General features: G+C 49.3%; 12 protein-coding genes across 12 annotated transcripts; 8 read left to right on the forward strand and 4 right to left on the reverse strand.

Moving 5' to 3' along the window:
* The first annotated feature begins 2,452 nt into the window (after positions 1–2,452).
* On the forward strand, positions 2,453–4,552 carry M438DRAFT_305995 (hexose carrier protein). The gene is made up of 2 exons (XM_029902246.1): positions 2,453–3,213; positions 3,263–4,552. The coding sequence occupies exons 1-2, from the start codon at positions 2,709–2,711 to the stop codon at positions 4,432–4,434; spliced, it is 1,677 nt and encodes a 558-aa protein (XP_029755645.1). The 5' UTR covers positions 2,453–2,708; the 3' UTR covers positions 4,435–4,552.
* A 214-nt stretch (positions 4,553–4,766) lies between these two features.
* On the forward strand, positions 4,767–6,012 carry M438DRAFT_283629 (uncharacterized protein; the record flags this gene model as incomplete). The annotated part of the gene is made up of 2 exons (XM_029901404.1): positions 4,767–4,862; positions 4,918–6,012. The coding sequence occupies 2 exons, from the start codon at positions 4,767–4,769 to the stop codon at positions 6,010–6,012; spliced, it is 1,191 nt and encodes a 396-aa protein (XP_029755646.1).
* Positions 6,013–6,287: 275 nt separating this feature from the next.
* M438DRAFT_327929 (RTA1-domain-containing protein) lies at positions 6,288–7,222 on the reverse strand (the record flags this gene model as incomplete). Its single annotated transcript, XM_029903187.1, has 2 exons — positions 6,288–6,961; positions 7,051–7,222. The coding sequence occupies 2 exons, from the start codon at positions 7,220–7,222 to the stop codon at positions 6,288–6,290; spliced, it is 846 nt and encodes a 281-aa protein (XP_029755647.1).
* A 725-nt stretch (positions 7,223–7,947) lies between these two features.
* M438DRAFT_359543 (tannase-domain-containing protein) lies at positions 7,948–8,810 on the forward strand (the record flags this gene model as incomplete). Its single annotated transcript, XM_029907347.1, has 2 exons — positions 7,948–7,993; positions 8,188–8,810. The coding sequence occupies 2 exons, from the start codon at positions 7,948–7,950 to the stop codon at positions 8,808–8,810; spliced, it is 669 nt and encodes a 222-aa protein (XP_029755648.1).
* Positions 8,811–8,932: 122 nt separating this feature from the next.
* M438DRAFT_248953 (uncharacterized protein) lies at positions 8,933–9,892 on the reverse strand (the record flags this gene model as incomplete). Its single annotated transcript, XM_029899626.1, has 1 exon — positions 8,933–9,892. A coding segment is annotated over one exon (960 nt), but the record flags the coding sequence as incomplete, so codon positions are not given.
* A 152-nt stretch (positions 9,893–10,044) lies between these two features.
* M438DRAFT_145025 (NAD(P)-binding protein) lies at positions 10,045–11,308 on the reverse strand. The gene is made up of 2 exons (XM_029898928.1): positions 11,096–11,308; positions 10,045–11,033 (listed from the first exon to the last, which is right to left on the reverse strand). The coding sequence occupies exons 1-2, from the start codon at positions 11,186–11,188 to the stop codon at positions 10,197–10,199; spliced, it is 930 nt and encodes a 309-aa protein (XP_029755650.1). The 5' UTR covers positions 11,189–11,308; the 3' UTR covers positions 10,045–10,196.
* Positions 11,309–11,901: 593 nt separating this feature from the next.
* M438DRAFT_349591 (MFS general substrate transporter) lies at positions 11,902–13,798 on the forward strand. The gene has a single exon (XM_029906431.1). It carries the CDS (start codon positions 12,103–12,105, stop codon positions 13,510–13,512), a length of 1,410 nt encoding a protein of 469 aa, XP_029755651.1. The 5' UTR covers positions 11,902–12,102; the 3' UTR covers positions 13,513–13,798.
* A 2,049-nt stretch (positions 13,799–15,847) lies between these two features.
* Positions 15,848–17,157, forward strand: M438DRAFT_349592 (uncharacterized protein). The gene has a single exon (XM_029906432.1). The coding sequence runs from the start codon at positions 15,985–15,987 to the stop codon at positions 16,945–16,947; it is 963 nt and encodes a 320-aa protein (XP_029755652.1). The 5' UTR covers positions 15,848–15,984; the 3' UTR covers positions 16,948–17,157.
* Positions 17,158–19,518: 2,361 nt separating this feature from the next.
* M438DRAFT_283495 (retrograde regulation protein 2) lies at positions 19,519–21,069 on the forward strand (the record flags this gene model as incomplete). Its single annotated transcript, XM_029901393.1, has 1 exon — positions 19,519–21,069. One exon carries the CDS (start codon positions 19,519–19,521, stop codon positions 21,067–21,069), a length of 1,551 nt encoding a protein of 516 aa, XP_029755653.1.
* Positions 21,070–21,099: 30 nt separating this feature from the next.
* Positions 21,100–22,492, reverse strand: M438DRAFT_349594 (uncharacterized protein). Its single transcript, XM_029906433.1, has one exon. The coding sequence runs from the start codon at positions 22,476–22,478 to the stop codon at positions 21,285–21,287; it is 1,194 nt and encodes a 397-aa protein (XP_029755654.1). The 5' UTR covers positions 22,479–22,492; the 3' UTR covers positions 21,100–21,284.
* Positions 22,493–24,741: 2,249 nt separating this feature from the next.
* On the forward strand, positions 24,742–25,599 carry M438DRAFT_359549 (uncharacterized protein; the record flags this gene model as incomplete). Its single annotated transcript, XM_029907348.1, has 2 exons — positions 24,742–25,393; positions 25,472–25,599. The coding sequence occupies 2 exons, from the start codon at positions 24,742–24,744 to the stop codon at positions 25,597–25,599; spliced, it is 780 nt and encodes a 259-aa protein (XP_029755655.1).
* A 718-nt stretch (positions 25,600–26,317) lies between these two features.
* M438DRAFT_378123 (putative siderophore esterase IroE-like protein) lies at positions 26,318–27,187 on the forward strand (the record flags this gene model as incomplete). Its single annotated transcript, XM_029908781.1, has 1 exon — positions 26,318–27,187. One exon carries the CDS (start codon positions 26,318–26,320, stop codon positions 27,185–27,187), a length of 870 nt encoding a protein of 289 aa, XP_029755656.1.
* Positions 27,188–27,209: the final 22 nt, after the last annotated feature.

Raw genomic sequence — 27,209 nt, forward strand, 5'->3', positions numbered from 1 at the left:
AATACTAGATCTTCTTCTTGCCCTTACGCTCTAGTTCGCTAGCGCGATAAGCTCTTACTTAGGCCTAGAGCTAGTCTAAATCGCTACGAGTAATAGCAACTTTACGAGGGCGTTATTAATACATATTAGGCTCTAGTTTGTTAATAGTGTCGTTAGAAGTAAGAGACGAAGTAATAGAAGGAGAGGGAGGCGTAGTAGTAGTAGTAGTCGTATGTTATCGCTTAGAGGGTCGAGGCATTAGAGGTTACTCTATATCGGTGTTAGATTTAGAGGCTTTAGCTTTAGAGTGATCTTTAATGAAGATGCTCTCTATATAACCCTCTAAGTCCTAGTATTTAGCTTTAGGTACTCTAACCCTCTTATTATAAGTAGCGTACGCGTAGAGCGTACTCTATTTAGCCGCGCAAAGGAGCTACCTATTAAGGCATTAGAGTTATAGCTAGCTCTATAATTCTAGGTAGTTAGTGTCTTAACTAGCAGAGGAATACATAGTATAAAGGTTAGTATTAGGGTTCTTTAAGGTGCTAAATGTAACAGGAAAGTAAGTAGAGACTTAGCTATTAATTTAAGAGAGGTGTCAATTTTCGAGATATAGTTAGGGTAGTTAGTATAGGAAGGAGAGGGGGAAGCCTCGCGAAGAAAAGTTAGCTAGTATCCGACACGAACTCGACTTATCGCTTTACGTAGCTAGGCTAATCGGAGTCTTAGATCTTATCTCCGAGATTAGATCTAACTAATTAGACGTATTACAATCTAGATGACCGAAGCGAGGATTTTTAGCATAGTAACTACTAGCCTCCGGCAAGCTCTAAACTACCTTAAAGTTGCTACTCGGTCGACCCTAGCTAATAGTTTCGAACGACGACGACGACGATAACGACGATAAGGTACCTATTACTGTTAGCATTTGGCATATTCCACTAAATTAGCTGATTCTATTCCATGCTAATAGAGTAGAATATTCTACTGATTTTGAGTGGAATATTCCAATATTCTAACTATTCCATGCCATTTAACATCCACACTGTCCTATAGCCTCTAACATCGAAGCTTCTGCTTCGATGGTGCGGGATGCTTGTACTTGCTCCGAACTTACCGGAATCGAGTCTTCTCATTATCCTCGAGATTACCCTAGCTACTCGTCTCGATATTCTCCGGGCCACCCCGGCGCAGACAGCACGTCAAGTTATGATACCAGTCCAGTCATTTCTGCTTGCTCGCAGTCGAACTTGCGATATTCGAAGAAACGGCCTTTTCACCGGCATCTGTTCTTAAGCGCCATGATATGTGTCTCAAGGATACTCGACTACTCGCTCCAAGTAAACTGCGACCTCCTCTCGCATTCAAGACAAGACAAGACGTCGGATCGCGACCTCAAGATGTAGCAGATGCCGCTCGTACCAAATCCGACACTCGGCTATGGGGCGGGCATCGGATGCTATCCGCTGCCATATCGTCGTGCTGGTGATGTCGCAAGCACTTCTGCACGGATCTCAATATGTCACATAGATGATAGAGCGAACAACACAGTGCCGTATTCCGCCGTACCACTTTGATCAGATGGGGTAGTTGTCCCCGGACTCCATGCCCATGGGGTTCAAAAGCCGCCATGAAGATCATTCTTTACCCACATCCTCGAAGACGTCTCTGGGCATTCTTGTCACCGAAACTGTACTTGAGCATGGTGCCCTCTCATACTCATGGTCAATTCCTTCTGAGTCGTTGTTGAGAGGCTGTACGGAGACTTTGCCAGCGTGATATCGAGACAGCATAAGGATTGTTACTAACGTCGCGACCTTCAATTGAGGAGGCCCTCGGCGAAGACCGGAAGCCGATGGACGTGGCTTGTCTGCCACGTTCTCAACAACCAGCTTCGCGGACAAGCACAGAACACCTGCGCCTCTCGGAAACCATCTTCAGCGCGAGTCAAGACGATCAGATACCTTGAAACTCTCCGAATGCTAGGCAGATGATCTTTTCCTTGTTGTTCGACGTCACAATCTCTATTGTCTCTGTCACGATCTGTCTCATGACATCGACGAGGTAAAGAAGGCCTGCGACCCTTCGCTGCTGTATCATGTTTACCACATAGCATCAATGCGACCTGACTCGAAAGACTCGTTATACACGTTCCTGAGGTCGAACCGTTTCCAGGTTGCCAAGTTGTCGTCGACGAAGAAGCCACACACGTCACGCCCTCATGCAAAACTCCAGATAACCCTAAATGCTCGGCCCTATTGTTGTTCACGTGAGCTATACCACGTACGCTACGGACGAATCACATCTCTCTCATTCATCGAAGAGGGGCCCTGCAGATCTTCAAACCTGCCGTTAAGCCACGGCGAACTCCCAAAAGCCGCCGTACGCCGCAACCGCAGCACCGCAAGTGTAAAGTTGGGTAATGCGGAGGACTTCCTCCAACCCCCATGGGGCACTAGTTTGCATGCCGGACCTCTTTACCGGGCATAATTACCTACCACGAACGTCGCACCCACCTTTGTCTTTGCTGACCTTAAAAGGCCATGGCGTCGGCGACTGAAGACGTTGCATTCGAAATCGAAGATATAAATATGAACGTGTGCCCTTTCTTGTTGGACATCTAGACTTCTGATCATATCATCTTTACATTTCGACGCTTCTATCATACTGGTCTACTATCACCCTGACTACTCGACACTCCGGTCCAACAACTCACACATCCTATCAATATGGACTCAAAAGACTTCGGCGGTCTTGAAAAGGACCCCGAATATCTGTCCAAGGTCGAGACATACGGCACATCATCAGAACACCATGAATATCTTGAAACGATACACACTGCCGACCTACCGCAAAATCTCGCCGGAGATGTAGCATACGGAAGAGATGGATTCATGGGAATCATAGAGTCACCGTTCGTCTTTGGTGCTGCTATGCTTGCATCACTCGGCGGCTTCTCCTTCGGATACGATCAAGGAGTCATCTCCATCATCAATGTCATGCCGCAATTCCACGAGACGTTCCCATATGCAGCCACAGGATTCGACAAGGGCTTCATGACTGGTATGCTGGAACTTGGAGCATTCATTGGTTGTTTCTTCATGCCATATATGGCCGACAAGATCTCTCGCAAGTGGGCCTTGACTATCGTTGTCGTCATCTTCAACATCGGAGCCGTCATTCAAACAGCAGCACAGGACTACGGGATGTTGGTTGCAGGCAGATTTATTGGCGGTGAGTCAAGTCTATGCTAGGAGATGGACACCGACTAATGAACATGTAGGTATTGGTGTCGGAACGCTAGCTCTAGGAGCACCGCTCTACATCTCCGAGATCGCACCACCAAACCTTCGAGGATCTCTTCTTGTTTTGGAGTCAATAAGCATCTGCTTGGGTGTTGTAATTGCCTTTTGGATCACATACGGAACGAAAGAGCTGAGTGGAGAGATTGCATACCGTCTTCCTCTTGGTCTGCAGATGGTTTGCGCAACACTTTTGGGTGTCTGCATCCACTTCTTCCCGTATTCCCCCAGATGGCTTGCTTCTGTTGGCCGCAACGAAGACGCACTTGGTGCACTCTGCAAGCTCCGTCGTCTTCCGAACACAGACGCCAGAGTACGCACTGAGTATGAAGGTATCCTTGCCGAAGTGGAGTTTGAGACTGCCATGCAGGAGAAGAGACACCCCGGTGTTCACGGTATCAAGCTCGAGCTTTTGTCCTGGGCAGATCTTTTCACAAAGAAGGTCTGGCGCAGAACTGCCGTGGGTATGGGCGTTGCCTTCTTTCAACAGCTGAGCGGAATCAATGCCTTTATCTATTACGCACCCACTCTCTTCGAGTCTATCGGTCAGTCCAGCGAGATGGCTCTGATTCTATCCGGAGTTTTCAACGTTATCCAATTGGTCGCCGTGGCAATCTGCTTCTTCATCATCGACAAGGTCGGACGCAGACCTCTTGCAATCTTTGGTGGGTTCGCAGCATGCATTCCTTATGGCATCATTGCCATCCTTTCCGGACTCTACGACGACAGCTGGATTACTCACAAGGCCGAAGGCTGGGCTGCTGTGGCCATGGCTTTCCTTTTCATCATGATTTACGGTGTCTCATACTCTCCTCTGGGATGGTGCTTGCCTTCAGAAGTGTTCCCCAACGCACTTCGTTCCAAGGGTGTCGCTGTGTCCACCGCCACCGTCTGGCTTTGCAACTTCATCGTCGGTGTCGCCACACCCCCCATGATTGAGAACATTGGTTTCGGAACCTATGTCTTCTTCGCAGTATTCTGTTTCCTCGCTGGTGTTTGGGCCTACTTCCTCGTGCCCGAAACTCGTGGACGTACTTTGGAGCAAATGGATGAGGCTTTCGGAGATACCAGTGGTCAGGAAGAGAAGGAGTTGATGAAGCAAGCGGCTCTGCAGGCCAGATCGCAAAGACCTAGAGACACTGTTGATGTTTGAGCATATAATAACTTTGCATAAGAAGGGCGTTACTAGAGAGATTCGGCGGACTTTTGGGATAGACTATGATACCATGAATTCGAAATATTTCGGACAATTCGAGCAACACTACTCTGTCCTTATATTGCTTCTAAATATTTTAAGAACACTTTCCAAGACGTGACCAAAGCAAAAGAGTGTCGCGTATGTCGCGTATTGCCGATCACCGGAGTTTAACCCTACCAGAAAATACGCGTATCGAGTACGCTCGGAGTAGAAAGATAAGTACGCTTTACGCCCACACCTTCCTTCCGCTCTCAACACAACTCAGGGTTTCCTCTGCAGACATTCGAATGCCGACAGATTCTGGAGATAAGCCGCAACGGACAAGACGCGCGCACGCAAAATCTCGTCGTGGATGTCTGCAATGCAAAAAACGGCATCATAAAGTATGGCGTATATGTAACTTCTATACGCACGTTCCTGGACTGATCGTGTATGCAGTGCGATGAAACACACCCTGAGTGTAAGAGCTGCTTGAGATTCAGGGTACGGTGCAGTTTCAAAGATGTACCATCTGAAGCCTGTACGCCTGGTTCCCAAACTGAAACAACACCGGATATTGCAACGTCCACCTCGGATCAAGGATCAGACAACACCCTGGATCTAGAGCTTATGGCAAATATATTCTTAGGTCCCTTACATGACCTCTTTCGCGGTCAAGAAGAAAAAGGTCACGAATTCATCAAAGAACATACCGCTCTGCTGTTCTCGAAGCGGTATCTACTGCATCAAGTTCTGGCCATGTCAGGTCTACACTTATTCTCCCAGGACAGATCAAGACTTGATGTCTATCTACGATCATCCTACCACCAAAAAGAAGCATTGAATCTCGCTCAACCGCATATCGGATCTGCGGCCGAGGACCACAGTCTTGCAATGTTCTTGTTCGCTGGCTACACTGCCTCATGTGCTTCGGCTGAAATGGTGTTCAGCCAGAATCACGAAGACGACAATCCTATTGATATAACGGTTCATGCTTGGGGACTTTCTCGAGGTATTGTCATTGTCTCAACTTTGAACTGGTCTTATATACAATCATCTTGGGCTTGGCCGATTATTCAACAACAGATCGATGTAGACTCAGCTTTTGAATCTCGCCCAAAGGACATCCCGGCCTATTCAATGGTGAGAGCGCTGACTTTTGGAGTCCAACCGGCAGAAGATAGGCAGATCTGTCTGAATGCCATCGAGCACACTTTCCGAGCGATTTCGCTGCTGCAGCAATGTACCGATCAACAACTTTGGATCAAACTGGCTTCTTCTTGGCCGATTGAGATTGATGCAAGACTTGATGGTCTTGTTACTGAGCGCCATCCTGTTGCACTGGTCATCATGGCATATTATGCTTGCATGCTGAATCTCGTTTCAGAACTGTGGTGGGTAGGCGCTTGGCCGCAGACGCTGCTTCGGCATATAGTCGATGCGCTGGGTGACGAATGGACAGAATTTCTTCAGTGGCCGATGGAGATCTTGACGCATACACAAGCACACACACCGGTGGGGTCTCATCCTGCGCAGTCTACGCCAAGCGGTTAAACATTAGTGGAGCTCTCAACCAACTTACAAGATATGGTGTACTATGCTTACTATTCGCTTACCCACCTCAAAATGCGGACATACAACAACGTCGAGATCATGAACGCATACCAAAGAGCAGACTGCACATTGCTTCGTCCTAAAGATCCAATTGAAGAAACTCGAGCTCTCATACCGAAGTCAGACTCTATCACATGTACAAAAACCCATCTCGGAAAGACATGCCACCGCCAGTCACAACCCATCACCAGCCTTCGATCTCAACCATTCCACTCTTACTTCCCTGGTACCGAGATAACAGTCAATCCCTCACCGTCATATTCCCCTGCAGTCTCAACTCCCACACGCAGCTGAGCCGGGAATTTGAAGAAGTAGATCCCAGTCACCGCAATCATGGGCACCGCATCAAACAGATACGCCGTCCACTCATGCGACATGATATACCCATCCACACCCTCACCATACTCGACCAGCCGGAAGATGGAGCGAATCATAATCAACCCACTAACCGCATACAACATCCTCATAACCCCCAACCAATCAACATCTCTCTCCACCCTCCTCGCCATATTAGCAACAAGTCTACGGTGAAAGATCACCGCCGTAACCATAAACAATCCAAACGACAAAACCTGAATAACCAACCCCAAAATCACCATCGCCTTTCCAACCGTGGCCAGGTTTTGGATAATCAGCATACCCGCGGCACCACCCTGGATGAGAAAGGACAGCACATCACCCAGCACAAACGTCTTTGTCAACCATTTTGCAGGAATTATGGAGTAGGATTCCGCGTGGAGGTGGCGGACCAAGCGGCCGAAACACATGTAGATGGATGCGGCGAATAGGGTGGGTGCGATGAGGATCCAAGATGACTGGATGGAAAATGTCATCAAGGAGTCGGTTCTACCGGCGGCGCTCGCTCGGGCGGCGTAGCCTACGAACTCCACTGTTGCTGTATATCAGCAATGGTATTGGATGGGTGAAGAGATTATGACGGGGAGATTGAGAAGGGCAAGAAAGGGGGGATGAGCTTACTGAAACAGCCAATGACAAGGGGGATGCAGAACCAAGTTTTGTTCTTCCATGTTTTGTAGCCGTTGAGAGCAGTCGTGCAGATGAAGAGGAGGATAAAGATGACGGCTCCTGCGATGGAAGGCACGTATTTCCAGAGGTAGTAGTCTCCACTGTAAGGCAAGAGTTTGGCCATTCTTGTGTCTGAGCGGAGTTGATAGAGTAGTGTGTTTGAGAATATGAGCAAAAGTTTCAAGCAGAAATGTGCCGGTGGTCGTGAAGTGAAGCTGTAGAATGCGATGAAGGCTTCGATGTCAGACTCGATGTAGAACGCAATGTAGACTGGATGTGAGAAGATGGAAAGAACAAAGCGAGCGAGGACAAGTCCAGTCTTTTGACCTGCCTCTTCTGCACTATCAATCAGGCAGGCAGACATATCCTCAACGTCTATTATAGTCAAATTGCACTGCTGAAACAGCGAACCTGCAGCTGTATCTATTATGATACCCGATTTAGAGGTCCGAATACCATATACGCTAAAGCATTACCTAGATACGCTGACGAATACGCCAATGGGTGGATGAGAATACGCGTATTCGCTAAGATGTCCCAGCGTATATGGCGTATATGGTATATGGTATAAGCACTGGCAGGCAACAACACTCAGCCACGACCAAGAACGAAACGTTCGTGAACAGGATGAGCACATGTCGACGAAGCTTTGAAGTTTCACATATAAGAAACAAGCACTCGTTCGCCAAATTCGAGTTCAGCTTTTCCAACACCCCTGTTCGCGTCTCGCTTGTACTTTCCAAAACCAATGGCGCCGCTCTTCAATATTCTGTCATTCTTGGTCTCTGCTGAAACCACTACACAATCTGTTTTTGCTGTTCCGACAACGGGAAAATTTGCCCACTCATCATGTCATCCGAGCGTCTTTTCATTCCCAACTATCCCTGGAGCAGAGGTGATCAATATCTCCGCCAGCTCGATTCTTAACTACACACAAACGTCCCTCCTCCCAGGCACCGAAGAAATAAAATCATACACTATCTTCCTTCTGCAACGTCACTGTTACCTACAAACACACTTCCCACAACGAAACCATAAGCGTCTCCATCTGGGCCCCTAAACCAGACGATTGGAATAGACGTATACTAGCACTCGGCGGAGGTGGATACGCCGCTACATTCGACCACCTTTACCAGACCGCTGCTGTGGGAAAAGGATTCGTAGCTATCGGTACAGATTCTGGCCATCCCTCTGGTATGACGTCCGCTTTCGACACTTCCTGGGCCCTCGACGCAGATGGCAACAGCAATACCCGTCTCATCGAAGATTGGGGATTCAGAACATTAGGGGAAATGAGTGTGATTGGAAAACACATCGTCGAGGAATACTATAATCGCTTGCCTGATTATGCGTACTTCACCGGCTGCTCAGGGGGAGGAAGACAAGGGTTGGTGTTGGCGCAGCGATATCCGAAAGCTTTCGATGGCATACTGGCTGCTGCACCGGCTATCAATCTCGAGACGTTTATTCCTGCTGCGTATTGGCCTACACAGGTGATGCGTGAGTTAAAAGTCTACCCAGCTCCCTGCGAGATTGAAGCGTTTACTGTTGCTGCGATCCAGCAGTGCGACGCGCTCGATGGAGATGAAGATGGAACTATCTCGATGCCAGAGTCTTGTCATTTCGAAGCTTCGAGGCTGATTGGCAAAGAGCTTTCTTGTGATGGCGAGCAGAGGAGGTTTACAAAGGAAGCGGCGATGAGCGTGCGGTAGAGTTGAGAGTACTGACGAGCAGCTCGAAGGGCTTGAACATGAGTAAACCATTGTGTCCACATCGTTTGTGCTTAGACAGACGTAGCTAATTCCACTTGATCAGATTCCGCGTGATCGATCAAAGACCATAATTCCCCATTTAGCATGCCTTCCAATGACCATTCCTGTGTAGACGAAATGGTATCTTTGTCTTTATCCACGAACAAGCTAAATTTCCACGCATCAGGCTGTTGAGTCGAGAGCAGATTCACATGACTCAACTTCTGCAACCCGGCATGAGTAGCAACATCTGTAGTCTCTACAACTACAATCTGCACACTGCTTCCTGAGTAGGCACCAGGATCTCTCGGCCAAAACCCCTCATCATTATCCCAGTCCGGTCGAGACAAGACGACTTTCTCCAGCATCGGCATACGCCATAAGGCGTCTCTGAAGTCTCTCCCAATTTCACGGTTGTACAGACTCAAGTAGCGTAGCTTGGTCCACTTTTCGAACATGATGTCGTTTTTCCAAAGTTCATAGTCGTCCTCGGGATCGGCAACGTGTTCGAAAGCGGGGTCCCGGTATGCAAGGAATAGTTCATCTCTCACGCTGGAGAATTCCTCAAGATTGACCAGTCGCTCAAAGCCTCGTCGCAGTATTGGCCGCAGCTTTTCGGTCACGTCCTCTTGCGGATAGTGAGAGCGAAGCGGCATATCGACGATCAAACGCTTGAGGCTCGGTGCCAATAGCGTAAACAGTTCTGTAATCTGTTCGACAACCTTTCGCTCCCTGATTGTGCGACCCGAGAATGGTGAAATATAAAGCCGATCAATGCGTGCGAGTGGAATAGGACAATTCGATGTCGAGAGCGACTTTGTAAGAAGAGAATCAAGGCGCCAAGGTGTGTCGATGTAGAGGCAATGGGTATAGAGTGAGAGCTTCGCGATGTGACTAGTAGCTTTGGAGACCGTAATAAGCGATACCAGTGTTTTTGTTGTTGGGTGCGATGATGGATACGCTAGGTAATTCGCATCAGGTATGATGTACTGGATGATCTGGTCCAAGACTTCAACGGGTAGATGTGCTTGACTGACCTCCATGATCTCGTATATGCGGCGAAGAATCAGCTTGATATTGGTCAAGTTCAGGAGATCAGGATGCGAAGAGAAGGGAAGGTTGAAAGTTAAGCGCCGAGCAAGCAGGTGCGAAGCTTGGATCTAGCCTCGGCCGAAACGAAGCACAGAGTCTATTCTTGGCCAGTATAAAATAACAGGCACACGTCTGTGAAGAATTGAATTTGGAACATGGTTGGAGAAGAGGCTGAGCCTTTTTGTATCCTCTTGCTAAATGATCAGGACATATCCGTCGAATATAAAGGATGGGATGCCGCTGAGGTCGGAGGCTCTACAGAGTAGGAACAGTAATGAGGTACAATCTATCCTTACCAAGACGACCCATACCCTCCTTCTCAGCCTCTTCCACAACAGGTAGCAGCTCCTGAGTAGCATTGATATGACGACCAGTAAGCACCCTGTAGCGAGGGTCCGCTGCCAAAGCAACCATGGTATCAGCACACAACTCAGGTGTCTGACGCTTGATATCAGCACTAGACACCATGCCCAAGAAACTCTGCATGGCCGGATGCGAGATATGTGCCTTATTAATCGCGTTCTCAGCAGCGCCTAGCTCAGTCTTGACCATGCCAGGATGCACAGCAAAGGACAAGACATTTGTCTCCTTGAGCTCCTGAGCCAAAGACTCGTGGAACTTGCTGATGGCAGCCTTGGACGACGAGTAAGCTGTCATGACAGGCAAAGACAAGGTAGCCACAGCAGACCCAGTGGTGAGAAGCACGCCCGTGTTCCGCTCAATCATTGAAGGCAGTACTGCGCGGATCAACGACACCGGAGCGCGCACATTGACTTCGTAGACACGCCACCAGATGTCTAGATCATCCTCTTCAACGACCAAAGGGCTGATGCGCGAAATGCCTGCGTTGTTAACGAGGATGTCTATTGGTCCTAGCTCTTTCTCAACTTGCGAGACGATATTTTGGGCGGCGCCTTTGGCCGTGACGTCGGCGACGATTGAGATTGCTTTGCCGTTGGCTGATTTGATTTCGTCGACAAGGGTGAGGAGGTCTTTTTCGCGACGGGCGACTGCGGCGATGGATGCGCCGGCGGCAGCGAAGGCTTTGGCGATGGAGCGACCGAGGCCGACCGATGAGCCGGTTACGACGACCTGAGAGCGAGGTTAGTCTGACTGCTCAGCTTTGCTCTTGTTGAAAGTCGTCGACGAACCACTTTTCCATCAAGCTTGCCGATATACTTGGCCGGAGCAATGACAGGATAGCTCTCATAGACGTCGGGAAGGATGGAGTCTGCGCTGGATGCCATGGTTGGAGTTTTAATCTGGTGTTGAGATCTGGATGAGAAAGGTCAACGTAATGGCAGCTAGGTCACTCTTATATCTCTGCGCTGCCTCTGCAGGAGCTCGTGATCCAATGAAAGCACCAAGAATGCTGCATCCTACGCTTGTTGACCCGAGCCATTGCGGCGGTAAAGACGAAGAAGTTGAAGCTCAACACAGCCAAAACATCACAAACGAACATCGTCACACCAAGCAACACCACCGGCGTTAGCGGATATAAGCATCCGCCGGCAACACTATCAAAAGCCGTCTGCAACTCGGCCTGATGGTTGTGCCTGGTAAGGAATGTGGTGTTTCCAAATGAAGACTCAGATAACAATTCTCAGTCATGACTGATCTGATACAATCATATTCGCCTACCAAGCATGATTAAGCTGTAGTCAGGGCTTGATGTTGAAGCTTGCTGCCTAGAGAGGTGCGTCGAAGGAGCAATGAAACGAAAATGTTGGGATGCAGGATTGCGATGAGCCTGATACTGTAGGCGAGACTCTCGAAGAGAAGGAAGATCGTCTTCAGTAGGCAGTCCTGCGATGAGGTTGCGTTCGTACGTGAGGTGCTTTGAAGGTTGCTTAGAATTGAAGCTGGCTGAAAAAGGAAGCTGCGACGGATGTACCGGCATGCTCGGCCGAACATGTCAACGCGGCCTTGTGTTTTTTGAAGGACTATCCTCTATGACTCTCATCCTTGGATGTTTATTTTCGCTCCTTGTCGCACAAGAAATCTTTGACTGCTTAAGGATACTTTTGGATCACACAAGTCTGCAAGTACAGGAATCCTCGTATACGCGCCCGAACCAGAACGCGTCGAGCTTACATCTGACATCGGCATGACCAACTGCTGAGGCTGAAGAAATATACTCGACCTGATACATCTCATGACAATGTTTGCCAGGCTCAAAGATGAACTGGGTATTGAGACCCTGCTCTCGGCCCCAAGAGATGTCCACCTCATCCTTCTCACAAGATCTCTCCGCATGTTCGCCTACGGCTCCAGTACCCTGATCCTCGCCCTCCATCTTTCCGCCCTCAAAAACTCGGATACCCTGATTGGAATCTTCATGTCCCTGACACTCGTGGGAGATGTTTTCATCTCCTTACTGCTCACTTTCGTCGCCGACTCTCTGGGTCGACGAAAGATTCTCCTCGTTGGCTCTGTTACTATGGCACTCAGTGGTGTTGTTTTCGCGACGCAGAGCAGTTTTGCGGTTTTGTTGATTGCTGCGGTTATTGGCGTCATTTCACCGAGTGGGAACGAGATTGGCCCTTTTCGTGCTGTGGAGGAGAGTACGCTTGCTCATCTCATACCTGCCGCGCAACGTAGTGATATATTCGCCTGGTATGTCGTGGTTGGAACTTTTGGTACCAGCGTTGGTGCTCTCCTCGGTGGCTGGCTGGTCTCTGGATTGGATTCTCAAGGCAATGATACGTTGGGCAGCTATCAGGTTGTCTTCTGGTTGTACGCCTTGATAGGCTGCGTAAAGTCTGGGATTACATTCTTGCTCAGCAGCGCTTGCGAGCTAGAGAAGGTAGAGCAAAAGCAGAGCTCCGAGACCGGAAATCAAGAGGAGACAGAAACGTTCATCCAACAACCCCAATCGTCATCATCAGCAACAGCATCCAAACCATCAAGCAAATTCGCATTCACCAACATCAGCCCATCATCCCGAAAGACCCTCCTCAAGCTCGCAGGACTCTTCAGCATCGACAGTCTAGCCTCAGGAATGGCCTCCGTATCCTTAACCACATACTTCCTAGCAGAAAAATTCGGCTCTCCGCCTTCATCTCTAGGCACCATCACAGCCGTAGCTTCCCTGATGTCCAGTATCGGCAATATCGCTGCCTCCAGCGTGTCCAAACGCATCGGCTTCATCTACACAATGGTCTTTACACATTTGCCCTCTGCTATCTTTCTCGCTATGATGCCTGCACCGCATTCTCTGGGCTTGACTGTATTCTTCATCGTCGCAAGAGCGACTTTGGCATCGATGGATCAGGCGCCTAGATCTGCGTTTTTGTCTGCTGTCGTGCAGCCTTCGGAGAGGACTGCAGTGATGGGTACGCTGAATACTGTAAAGACTGCAGCGCAGAGTGCTGGACCCCTGCTCACTGGTGTACTGGCACAAAACAAACATTTCGGTGTCGCGTTCGTCATTGCTGGTGTCATGAAAGCTGGGTATGATTTGGGATTACTGCATTGGTTTGCTGAGAGCAAGATGAGAGGAGGATCTGCTGATGAAGCGAGAGATAGAGCAAGGCAGCAAGAGGATGAGGAAGGGCAAGAACTGAGATGAAAAGTACACTGGAAGAGCGTATCGTAAGTACAAATTTATGCTTGACTCATTCTGTCCTACCTGCAAAGGTAACAGCGTTTCTCTAATACTTGCTCGCTTGAATGTCTGCTCGATATGACTTCACGCTGCAGAGTCGAATCGTAGTCGCTCACAAGACTAATTGGGTTGTTGCACATGTGTGCCTGCCTTCTCCGAGAATGCCAAGACCTGGTGATCCTTGTTCTTATCAAGCCACAATCTGTTTTTACCATCAACCGCTTTCTTCCCTGAACAAGCGTGTTCCCCCCATGGTACATCGATGTGTACTTAATGCAGACTTGTAATACTCTAGCATCTGATTCGTCGTCTTCCAGCACACCCCCAAAATCGAACACCTAGAAGGATGGCCGAGGAATTTATGGTCGTCAAACTGGAGTTAACCTTGAAGCACTTTTTCGAGCGAATTGGAAGCCTCACCACCTGTGGGGTAGGCTGTTCACGTGGCTGTTCCACTGCGATATCACCAGGAATAGCAGTCCTCCGTTTGGTGCGATCTGTTCTGCCCTCGTTTATCCAATTGGACGACTACAACCCACCCGGCCACCTCATGTACCAGTGTACACAGCAACGTATTCATGGCGTCTGATTGTTCACGTTTCTGGGGCCAAGTCTTCCTTCTAGACGAATCTCTGCGGAGTAACAGGAACAAAAGAAGCCAAGATCATGGCCACGCAACACTTGGCCACCATGAATAGCTATGATGTTTCGATACCACGGATGTTTTGTTACGCCGTTACATCTGAACAAGCGTATGCTTACCCGTCCTCTGAGCGTCGAGGGGCTCTCAAATCATGGTATTTCGTGCGAGACATAATTCCGGCCTCTTGTGGTTGAAACCACCCTAATGATACAGCACTTTCCCTCCAAGCACTGCCCACGTTCTGTGCTGAACGTGGCTTGGAAGCCACCGACGAATACAGCCACCATTCATGGCTCCTCTGACTGCGCATAAGGTGTGCCTCAGCCTTTCCGCGGGCAGTGATAAACCCCTTGGAGGTCGCACCGGTGTAAGTCAACTACCGACATGTCTCAATCATCGCCGGATCACATAACGACATCAACTACAGCCATTGATTCATCAACTGAGCCTACAGAATCGATCTCACTTCTTGGAAGTGTGACTCGTCGCGCGACATGGCCGTTTCCGCGTGATGAAATCTGCAATCTCGACTCTGCTTCCAGTCCTCTCAACGTTGGAGCCAGGGACGCAACAGACAACTATTACCGTGTAGACGACGAAGACGAGGTTGATTACAGCGAATCGAACGGTAGTGACTCTGATAATACTCAGACAACAGAGCATCGTAAGATTCCTCGGCCACGTACATGCTCCGGCTTGCTAATCAATCTGCAGTACGTTTCGATCCCATCCTTCCACCTGAGGGCTATACACCCCTGGACTTTCGTCCAACTATGTTGACTCATCGAATCCTCTGGTCCCTTGTACTTTTCTATCTCGCCACCCTCGGTCTGCTCGCTTATCTCTTCTATCGCTCCCATCTTGAATTGGTCTGGAGGGTTCGCAATGTCAATTATTACCTCGCAGCACGCTATCTTCCGGCAGTGATAGGTGTTGTGGCCATTACACTGTTTCGTAGCACTGTGACGACACTAAAAAGAATGCTTCCTTTCTTCAACATGGCGGATCAGAAAAAATCAGAAGTTAAAGATTCTGGGATCACACATACCGTTTGTGCCCGGTATTTTCCCAACTCCCATTCGTTTTTCAGCGACCCGACTCCATTCATGCTCTTTGGTGTGATGTTCATTGGATTCACGATAGCTTTCAAAGCGACCTTGTTCTCAGTACAAGAAACCGGAGACGGGACCTGGCTGATCGCTATCAGACCCTCGCCAGCGATCTACTTATGTGCCAGCTACCTGCTGATGTTTTTGATCACCACCTATATCGCAATCAAATATGGATCTCGGAATACGGGACTGAAAAAGGATTGGGATCCGACCTCTCTGGCTGACATAATCTTGCTTTTCGCAACTGTTGAAAGCAAGCCCACGTGGAAAGAAGGTCTCAACTTTGAACGCTGGCATAAGCTAATGAAGTGTTCTGAAGCGAGATACCGGCTTGGTTACTGGGAAATCACAAACTTACAGTGTTTGGAGCCCTCTGTAGTCTACGGCATCAGACGTTTAGACACTCCTGACCCAAGAACAGATGCGGAACACATGTCAAACTTCGAGAGCCAGATGAACCAGCAAGGTCGCTTATGTCTAGATTGCAGGCAAGGTTGCTTGTGTCTAGATTGCAGTTCTTGTCTTGCACGATTGGCCCAAGCCGAGAGCTTACAACTCCCGCGACTCTCGCCACAGAAAGAGGCGCCTGATCAAGTCATCTGCTGTCAGAAAGCACCATACTGTTCGCACTATCCCTACCGAAAGGCACCTTTCGCCCTTACGTTCTCACAAATAATCTTGATGTATGCCTTCCTCCTTGTTCTCGCCGCAAGTCTTGCCTGTGCTTTGCTACGGATATGGACACACAAAGGTATCATATTCCAGAGCCAAACATGGATTATACAGTCAAACGACTTGCCTGCTTTCGCCAATGGTACCCAGGTCATCACTTCTGGGGAGCCGTGGGCTCCTTTATCCAATCCAGTCTCTCGCTTAGACAAGGCGGCCATGATTCGAGATAGCCTAGCTGTCATCTTCCTCAGAGTTGTGCCGATTGCTGGGCTTGGCATGGTATCAAACGGGATTGCGGTACTGGACATCCATCATCGATGGGTGCAACCATTCACCAACATGTACAGAGGACCAAGTTCGGTCACAGACTCTCTACTGCTGGACTATATGACCGTCTCTCCTCTAGAAGTGTTGCCTCAAGCCTGGACCAACAAGCACTACAAGGTTCTCTACTTCGGTATCCTGAGCGCTCTCAATTGGGTGCCCCCGTTGACGATAACCGGACTTTGCTCGGTCACCGAGACAGGTTCTCAGGTGATCGTACAAGTTTCACCCGTCGCAGCGTGTCTTGCAATATTCTGGGCGTTACTATATGCCGTCTCTTTGACGACCAACTGGGCCCCACCCGAGCGAAAACTTCCAAGGATCTGCGGCAGCTTGTACGATCTCTTCACTTTCTTCTATGCTAGCCGGTTGCGCTGGCTGCCCGAGTTTGGGCATGCTGCGTTCAGTAAGACCCTCACGAAGGCTGACTTCCATGCCCATCTACTCTTGGCGAGACATGAATTCCTCTTTGGTTTGGTCGCAGGACAGGAAACTTCTCATCATGGCTTTGACATAGCCAGTCATGTGGTCCGGATAAAGCCTGTTCGCCGCTTCCGAAAGACGCGGCCGAGTGATCGTGATGCTGATCCTGAGGCTATACAAATGGATACACTCAGTGCTTCAGAATCTTTGCACGACGGGGATTAACCGATGGACGAAGACTCGCCAGCAAGTGGCCGCTCGAGCGCAATCGAATGAGGCAGGTTCGCGACAAAGCTTCAAATTCATGTCGCACAAATATCTAGAATTGGGAAGAGAGATTTAGCTTAAGGAGTTTTAATTCTAATCGTGTTTTGTATAGCTTCTATAGATCATCACCAGGGACGGATTTTCGATACCGAGTTCGTTACTCGTACATCACCAGGAGAGCCGAATAGCCTTGTCCGCAGCCGTCAGTATCACGTTACTCGTTTGGATTTCGTCTTCCTCCATTTTTCCATCTGCGCTTCAAATGAAGCATGTCCGATCGCACTCTTACACTCCGCTTCCTCGATGAATGTCTCTTCACCCGCAGCCAAACCAACCACATAGCCTACATCCTTCACCACCACTTGTTACGCGAAAGGTTGCTAGAATGCACGACGATTCTTAGGCCGGATCCTTTCCAGTAGGAGTATGGAGAATAGTTGATGAGTGCCACAGATCACGTTGTGCAAAAGCGTCACGCTTCCAGGCAACCTTGATCTCAATGAATATCGCGGAAGGACGGCGAAGATGACAGGTTTCTGAATCACCAGCTTGCCAGAGCTTTTTGCCTGGTGGCCCGAACCACGCAACATGAACAACTTGTTGCAAGATCGTTGAGCCTTCAGAAAATGGTTACTGGTAGGTGGTAGGGAAACAAGAGAGGTTGTCAGATCGTATTGGGAATCGAGCATCCGGTTGAATACCGGCTGAATTCAGAAGCATCCTGCCCACAATTTCGGCTTCGAAGTTCGCGCCTGCCTTTGTTTGTCAAGCCTTAAGATCAGTCTGCATCCACGTACAACAGGCGATGTCGAAATCTTAGCAGAAAACATGCCTCTGGATGGATATTACTGCTGCTCAAGAGTTCGAGAGCAAGTCGTCAAGACACTGGAGTACCGAGAATGAGCGATATGTCCTGATTTGATGAACCACACGTAAACAGCATCTCATTACGTGCTACCAGCCGACGCATATTTGATGCGTGCTAAATGGTCCCCAGATTGCTTGATGCCCGCCGGTATGTCCGGTATTTGTATACCCCCACGTCTTGTCCTGCGGCAGGAAGTCCGACAAGGGCGGTGCAGGATTTCGCGAACACAGGGGACATCAAGATTCAACATCATGATTGATCGACCGAAGTTACATCCAGAAGATGTCAAACCGTCCGTCCTGTCGATCACCTTGGCCAGCCTGTTCTGAAACTAATATGTCACTTCACCCCTTGGCAACTCGCGGCTGGTTCAAGCATCCTCAGTTCATCCTCGATTCAACAACAATTTTAAGCACAAACGAAGGAACCTCGGAGTTGCAATTCAACCTTGGACAGCATCGGAACCGAGGCATCATACTGAGTTCAAGAGGCGTCAGTCCTCTCTGCAGCTAAAGCTTGCCTCATCCTGGGCGACGCCGAACCGTGGCTTTTTAGACATGTCTACCAATGACTTGGTATCACGCGACAATGTAACTGGTTAACGAGGAAGCAAAACAAATGTCGCCAATACCATCGAGGAGCCTCGGTAGCAATGTTGGATCTCAAATGATCGTTGAAGTCAAGCACACGAAGAACTGGATCGAGAGCACGCCAAGAGTAACTCTTCTGGTGTACACAAGAGACATCTCATCGGTGTTTGTCGTACGGCGGAGGAGTATCATCACTCGGAAGGGTGTCATCCGATAATCTTCTCGCAGACCTGCAGTCCTGCATGTGTACATAAGCATGTCTCGACTTACGCGACCTCTTGAGACGCCTGCTCTCATCTTCGAGGGTTCCGTGTTGTTCACAGAAAGGAGAGATAAACATGCGACTCTCTGCTTCTGGTTCCCAATTCACACCAGGAAAACCAACGGGCTGCGACCGCAACGTCCGAGGCAACTTTCTCTTTTCTCTTCGTACATTTACGACCGCCAAGTGCACTTCTTGAGGCCAAGGCTCTTGGTATCAATGGTTTGACCGGTTACCAAGCAAAAAGACAACTCCAGCCGTGTTTTCTCAGCCAAATCGCAGAGCCAAGATCTCCTCCACACTGGGGTACCCCGCTTCTCCACAGCCTCAGCTACTTTCCAGGCGCGTTTTGGGAAGACCGTGCTTCCTGGCAAACTCTCCCTATCACATTCTTAACGTTCGATCATGCGTCTTGTGCCACTACTTTCCGGAGACGCCGTGGCAGAGACATGCGGAATTCTACCATCCTGATGCACGTCGACTATCCTTCCCTGTCGCTCTTGCTCCAGATCTAGAGAGGGAATGGCAAGTCAAGGAAGGTGTCAAAAATGTACTCTCCGAATCTATGGCCTAGGGAAATCTGGCCATTTAGATCAACATCGGCGTGCGCGACATGCCACACGTGGCGGCGCTTGTCGCTCTCCCGGACCTCTTTGAGAGGAAAAGTTTAACTAACGCCTCCTCTGCGGGGTAAACAGTATCAGTCTTGGCTAGGGGCATATATAAACACCGAGACCGCTCCAGCAATCAATCTTGTAGCTCCTTATCAGTACCCCAATCATATACTTGGGTCACCACATCAGTCAATTATGGCAACAAACCACCACGAGGAGAAGGATATCTCCATCAACTACCTCGAGCAGGTGGACACTGCTGGAGACACTGCATCCGACAAGATCAACGATGCCCGTATTGAGGCTTTCACCCCGGAAGAGCAGAAGAAGATTATCTGGAGAATTGACCGTCGCCTGGTCTTGACTCTTGGTTTCCTGTACTGTGTCAGTTTGATGGATCGTACCAACACGGGTATTGCCGTCGTTGCTGGTATGGGAGTCGACCTTCTTCTCATCAAGGACCGATACTCGATCATCGTCCTCGTTTTCTTCATCCCTTACGTCTTCTTCCAACCTCCAGCAACCGTCATCCTCCGCAAAGTTGGCCCTCGCGCTTTCTTGCCTACCATCACTCTATTCTGGGGAATCACCATGATCGGAATGGCTTTCGTCAAGACCTGGACACAATTGATCCCCCTCCGTATCCTTCTGGGTATCTTCGAGGCTGGCTTCTTCCCTGGTTGTGCGTACCTCTTGTCGTGTTGGTACCCTAGATACATGCTTCAGAAGCGTAACGCCGTCTTCTACCTGATTGGATCTCTTTCTTCTGCTTTCTCTGGTATCCTCGCATACGGATTCAGTCAGATGGCCGGCCTTGGAGTCGGTGATGGTCTTGGTGCTCACTACGGACCTGACAAGCTCCACCCTACACGCCCCAGAGGCATCGGCCCTGGTCTCGCAGGTTGGCGTTGGATCTTTATCATGCAAGGACTGATCACCTGCATCCTCGCCATCGGTGCATACTTTACCATCGTCAACTTCCCTGAGAAGGCTGCACATGTTGGCTTTGGCCCCAAGTTCCTCAATCAGAAGGAAGTCGACTTCATTGTCGCTACCATCGAAAAGGATCGTCACGATGCCATCCCCGAGGAGTTCAAAGTTGGTCAATACCTGAAGAGTGCTGGTGATCTCAAGGTTTGGGGATTCGCTGCTCTCTTCGGTCTCACCACCACCGTTACTTACGCCATCGCTTACTTCCTTCCTATCATCCTCGAGGCTGGCATGGGATTCAACAAGCGTGATGCCCAATGCTTGATCGCACCTCCCTATGTTCTCGCTGCCATCGTCACCTTCGCATTCGCCTGGTTCGCCGACAAATACCGCATCAGATCCCCCTTCATTATTGCCAACGCCGTTCTTATGATCATCGGTCTCACCTGCCTTGGCTTTGCAAAGTCTGTCGGCGTTCGCTACTTCGGTGTCTTCCTTGCCACAGCCGGCTGCAACGCCAACGTTCCTGCCGTTCTCACCTGGCAAGCCAACAACATCCGCGGCCAGTGGAAGCGCGCTCTCACATCTGCTACCTTGGTCGGCGCAGGTGGTATCGGTGGTATCATCGGATCGACCGTGTTCCGCAAGCAAGATTCTCCCGGATACCGCCCCGGTATCTACGCTACCCTTGGCGCAAGTGTTTTGATCATCATCATCTCGCTTCTTTTGGATCTGAAGTTCTGGCGTGCCAACAAGAGAGCCGCTGCAGGTGGTAAGGTCATTGAGGGCCTCCACGGGTTCAGATACACTCTGTAAATAGCCAGACTGTTATGTATATGAAGGGTGACGACCCTACGATGTAATTATGATTTCAATTGATCCTTAAATAATATGGTTTCCCTGTTCTCTCTACCCAAATAGTGACCCCCGTCAAGAACATCGTCTCATATTGATTAAAGAACGTATGAAATTAATATGGAAGAACATACGAAAGTAAAACGGAAGAACATACGAAATTTGACCGAGTACTCTCAGAGATCCCCCCTCGTGGCCGAGAACGCGACATCAGTGCTGGAGAAAGTGGTCTGGCTATTGAGGTCATCCTCAGTCTTCAGATAGCAGTACTGTTGGTTTCTTCCACTCTGGAACCATACAGCAGCGACGCATCCATCATCAGAGTCGAGGCTGCAAGCTACGATACAGTCGTCCAAAGAATCGGTCACAATTGCTGGGAAAGATCCTGTGCTGTAGTCCATTGTACAGCTGATATCGTAGCTCAGGGATGGAGATGCCGAGTCATCGGTGTAGACAGTACCGCAAACGCTTGTTGGTGTTACAGCAGCCGAAGACGATGTGGTCGATTGACTTTCGGTAGTGGTTGCCGTCTGTGATGAGTCGGTCGTTGAAGAGGTTTCTGTGGTCGAAGGAATATTCTGGCCGCCATTCTCTCCCTTGACCACGAATAGATCCAGCGGTGACATATATGTAGAAACAGAGCTGGCGATATAGAGTCTTCCCACTCCATGATGGTCATCAGCGAGGTTGCTGTCTTGGGAAGCGAATATGCTGTATGTTTCCCCGTGCTGAGTTGCGCCGAAGCAGTACAGCTCGCTGGTAGATTGGTCGATGCTACATGGTAGCGCAGCCCAGTTCTCGTAGGTATCCATGCTGTCCAGAATGAACGCTGCATTCAAAAACAACACTCTACTATAGCCATTGCTGGTGTCGTAGTCGGTATAGTAACTAAGAACGTAGCTGCGATCTTCGTTGAAGATGTATCCGGAATCCTGGTCATACACATAGCGAACTGGTGGGTAGTCTGTGGCATTCATGAAGACTTCTGAGTTCATGCCTCCTTGGTAGGCTAACAAGGGAAACCCGTCAAGGCCACGAGCGCCTGAGTTGGCTACGTATATGGACCCAGTAGGTAACACGACAGCAGTACTTGTGGAAGAGGCGCTTGGAAGGATCTCTGTTGTCGTAGAAGACGATTCGGGAAGTGGCGGGGCCTGAGTCACCTTAGGAACGGTGTCGGTAACGGAAGAGGCAGAATCGATGGCACTGATTGTTGAGATGCTCGTCGTTGAAACAGCTTCTGTAGTGGATGAGGAAACACTTGTAGTAGACTCTGTCGAGAATGGCTCAGACGATGTCAAGCTTGACGACTCCGAGACGGTGCCCACCGCAGCACTGGAGGACTTTTCATCCGAGCTAGTGCTACCCATGCTGCTGCTTGGTGGCGTCCACGGGGTAGGAAGCGTGAGCCAACGGGTCAGCGAAGATGGTGTTGTGAACGACTTGGATGAGGTCTTGGTGGAAGAGCTCGAGATGCTCTTAGACGAGATCGATGAAGTCTTCGAGGGAGAGCTTGAGGTCTTTTTGGAAGTCGTTGAAGTCAAAGTCTTCTTTGTCGAGGTCGAAACCTTCTTAGTTGAAGCTGAAATCTTCTGAGTTGAAGTCTTTTTGATTGAAGTCGAAGTCTTCTTGGTCGAAGTTGAAACAATCTTTCCCTCGATGCAGTTACACAGGTTGACGAGGTCTTTCGCAGCGTATTTTGCGAAAGGAGAGGAAGTTCTGGGATATGAGTTGTAGAAGACGCAGAAATGCCATGGCTCGGTGAATTGGATGCTTATTTCGGCTCTGCATGAAGCCTTTGTCTGCCTTCTCTTAAGATGATGCTCCAAGGTGGCCTGTTCGGTCTGCTCTGCACGCTTATGCTTCGTGGTTGTCTTGATAGGTGTCACACATTTGCAGAGGTTGGTCACCTGAGCCGGAGTAAACTCAAGAAAAGGGGATCTTGTGCGGACACTAGTTTGATAAGTGTTAGAAGTGTGCCGCTGAAAAGACTCTTATCTAAATACTAGATACTTACTCGGATAGCCACCACTTGCAGAAGTACGTCTCATCACTGATGGTACGGCGGACGATCGCAACGTCCCTCGAGGTGCACTTCAAGGCAGCTCGCTCGTCCAACAGCGGCGATGAGTATACACTCATGACGCATGTCATGAACGAGATCACGGACAGAATCCGTGAAGCGTGCATCTTGGTGGGAACGAGGCGGAGTATCGTGGATGGAAAGGCCGACCGAGGGAGCCGGTGCCATACTTATAGCATCTCTTTACGCGACTACATTCTCAGAGATGCCACACAGGGTTCGAGAAGTGACCTAGCCGACGGAGCATTCATCTCACATTAGAAGCCAACGGTCAACAACTGTCGGTGACTACCGTAGCGGTAGTGAGTAATGATGTCTCGGAAGCCTCTCGATTCGAATAGTGAATCCTGAAGAGAGCAGACCACTGTTCTTCATTCAACCCATGGTTAGATATCTCTCTCCTTAAACAGCTCGAGAGTGTGTTTCTTGGATATCCAGTGTCCCTCTGATCCATGAGCGTATCGAAGAGAGAGCTGGAGTCTCAAGTGTGTTGACCAAGCGAAATTCGAGGCCATGTGCATTTAATAACTGTTCTGCTCAGCTAGCCACTGTATGGCTACTATCTTCCTAGATCATGCTTGTTCAAACGGCAGGCATGAGGCGCATCAACGGTCAAGAGTAGTGCCCCGGCTGTGGATCCTAGAATGGCAATGTGTTGCTGACAGTCCTACTCTCAACCCTAAATGGAGATGGTTAACAGCACTCCTAACGCCGGATGATGAACTCCTAACTTCCACTGGTCCTCCATCATACATGGATAGACGCCCGAAGATGCCATGAGTCAATCTTCAAGCTCTTTGGAAGTAGGTAGTGCCCTAATACTCAACACTTCCTTTGTATAGTAGTAATTGTATCAGCCCTCAATGATATGATACAGGTCGTTTCTATGGCGGACGAGCTTGTTAGGGTTCCACTGCCGATGCATCTTTGTTGTTCATCACTGAGCCGAGACTCATCGGACTTCGAAGGAAGGATTCAAAAGTCGTTTTGTATGCACCGACTTTGCTTGGCAAGCTGTGTAAGGGGCCGTTGCAGACGCTTCTTCGAGTCATGGACAAACGTTGACAACGTGTTTCGCTTCTGCCGAAGCCTCAACACCTTGGTCGTCTCTTCCTTCCTCAACTTGCAAACCCATCAGAATGGTGTTAGCAAGCCCTCGGTTTTGACCGAGAGTCTACGCGAGAGATCACTATACCAATGCAGCCTGACCGGAGCGCTCGTCTGAGGTGTTGGTCATCCGCCGTTCCAACAAGCTGTACGTGTGTTGAGTACGCGCTCGTCGAGATAGCCCAATTTGTGAATTCGTGCGTGCCCCTTCATTAACCTTCGTCTTTGCCATGGCTTGGCTGTACGACAATCCAGGCAACCAATCCTTCACCAATCCTTCATGAATCCTCCATGAAGCAAATAAAGTGCATTCCCCTGCTCAAGCACTTTGGACACCTTGATTCTTCAGAACAACAGTCGCAGCATTGCAGCACACATTCTCGCTGGCCCTCCTCTCACCTGATTTCTACTACCACGGGTCCCTGACAGACATCCGCGCAACCATGCAGTTGACCGCCGCCATCCTTGTTCTGTCAACAATCTTGACGTGCCATCAAACACTGGCATCAAACATCCAAAAACGGTCCTCGTGCAGCAATTTCACCCTCGCAGCATACGAAGGCCTGCCTTATCTGGACTTACGTCCAGGCCCACACACCCATCGGATAAGCAAAGGCATCGATTGCAAAAACAAGACTGAGAAATGTCCAATCACAGCGGGCGGCTACGTCGGAGAAAAGCCAACATTAAATATCACGACCGACTCTCCTGATTCGATTTTCAAACTCATCGGACATACGAAGAATGGGTATAATTTTACGTCCATACTGTCTGATATTGGCACGCATCACTACGAGATTTTGATCGGGACATCTGGTTGGGTGACATTTACACCTAGGGAGAGTTGTGTGACTGGCACACTTACTGGTTGTGAGGGCGATATCGTCGATGAGACCGTCGTTCGAGCATGTACACCATATCTTCAGGACAATGTGATTGATGGGAAATTCGCCTGGGCTGAGAGAGTTCCCTCGGAGTACGACTTGAGCTGCAATCCGGCCAACACAACTGCTGCTAAGACTTCTGGAAATGCTACAGATTGTGAGTCTGATGTGAAGGACGACGACAAGAAGAACGTGGCTGGTTCACTGAATCGTACGTACCTCTGTCTCCTCATTGCGGCTTTCGGACTTGTAGTCTTTGTTGTCTAGAAATTCGACTATGATAGCAAAGACTTTGGCTCGTTCCAACCGCCTCGCAAACAGCAAAGAAATCCGAAAACTATGCAGACGCTCACGCCAAACGCGACAGGAAAATCCGTGAAGCCGAAGCCAAATATAAGGAAGAAGTACACAAACTAGAGGAAAAATTTACAAGATGAGTTACGAAAAAGAAGCAGGCAAGCCGGAGAAACAAGCAAAGGCCCGTCGAGGGTTTGATGAAGAGATGCGTAAGTTAGAGAGGAAGGAAGGAGGAAAGGTGCGTGAAGACATCAGAGATGCGGATGAGGAGGTTTCGAAATTGCGGGAGGATGAAAATAAAGAGGCGGAGCATTTGTGTTGGATTGTGGTTACGCCTTTGGGGTGGGGGAATACTGCTACGGCGAATCATGGTGCAGCGATGAGGCTCAAGGCTGGAGATAAGGTCAAGAAGCATTTTATCGCCTCTTTGTTTGGATAGAGAGGTGTCAAGTTGATGTTTTTCGATTGGATGTTTACACAAATTATTGAGTTGGAAGAATACTGTTACGAAGCCAGCCAAGACTTTTGACCTCCTTGTCTTGGGAATACTTTTGAATGTTTAACACCAACTTATTCTTTCTATACTTCTATTCTACTGCACCGAGCAAATCTGTAAGTAATACAAAGCACCTGTTTTGACTGAAAGTCTTCCGTCCGTTGAGCTCCAGAAAACTTCATGTCTATCCTTTCAAGATTCATGGGAACTCGTCTTCTCAGCGCTGCCTTGGCACGATCCTGCCGACCTCGGAGTGATATAAATTTGGAGCGACATGTCAACTTTCCTTATCAGATCCGACAACGACAACAATCCACCACACCCCGATTCAGATCCACAACCATGTCTGCAACCACAGGATCTCCAATCACTCTCCCCAACGCCACACAACACGACCTCACAAACTCCTTCACTGGTCTAAACTACCGCATCCAAATATCTTGGCCTTTGAACTGGGATCGCACAAAACAACTCCGCAACTCCAAGATCCCAGTGATCTACATCCTAGACGGCAATGCCCTTTTCCTCACCGCGACAGAAATTCTCTGGCGAAGTGCGAGTAATTCGTTCTATCACGGCGGCGGCATAATAGTCGCGATCGGGTACCAGAATATTCCGACCGAGACGGGGAGTTTGTTCAGTAGTCAGCGGAATACGGACCTGACTATCAATGAGCATGAAGTACATGCTGGGTTGGGCGGAGCTGATGCATTCTTGGAGTTTATTGGGAGGGAGGTGAGACCGTTGGTGAAGGAGCAGTTCAAAGATGTGGAGACTGGAGAGGAGGCGATCTTCGGACATTCGTTTGGTGGATTGTGTGTGTTGCATTCGCTGTTTAGCAAGAAGGGAGGCGCATTCGATGCGTACTTTGCGGCCAGTCCGTCGGTGTGGTGGGATGCAGCAATTGTCGAAGAGACGGAGAAGTTCTGCAATGCCCAAAGCAAAGATTCGCAGGGCTCTTTGCAAATATCCTACGGAGCACTGGAACAGAGACCGACAAGGTCGAATGTAGAGTCGGATGTTGAATTTGAAGAAAGGCAAAAGCGCTGTACGGAACGCAAGATGGGAGACAATGCTGTTGAGCTGGAGAAGAAGCTACGGAGCAGCGGAAAGTTGACGATGGTGTCCATCACCGAGTTCGAAGGAGAAGATCATGGCACGGTTGCGACATCTGCTTTGCTCAGGGCATTGAGCACCTTTTTCGATCATTGATGGCCAGAATTTTCCTTACAAG

The sequence above is a fragment of the Aureobasidium pullulans genome, assembly GCF_000721785.1.
Source record: "Aureobasidium pullulans EXF-150 unplaced genomic scaffold scaffold_32, whole genome shotgun sequence".
In the NCBI taxonomy this organism is placed as follows: domain Eukaryota; kingdom Fungi; phylum Ascomycota; class Dothideomycetes; order Dothideales; family Saccotheciaceae; genus Aureobasidium; species Aureobasidium pullulans.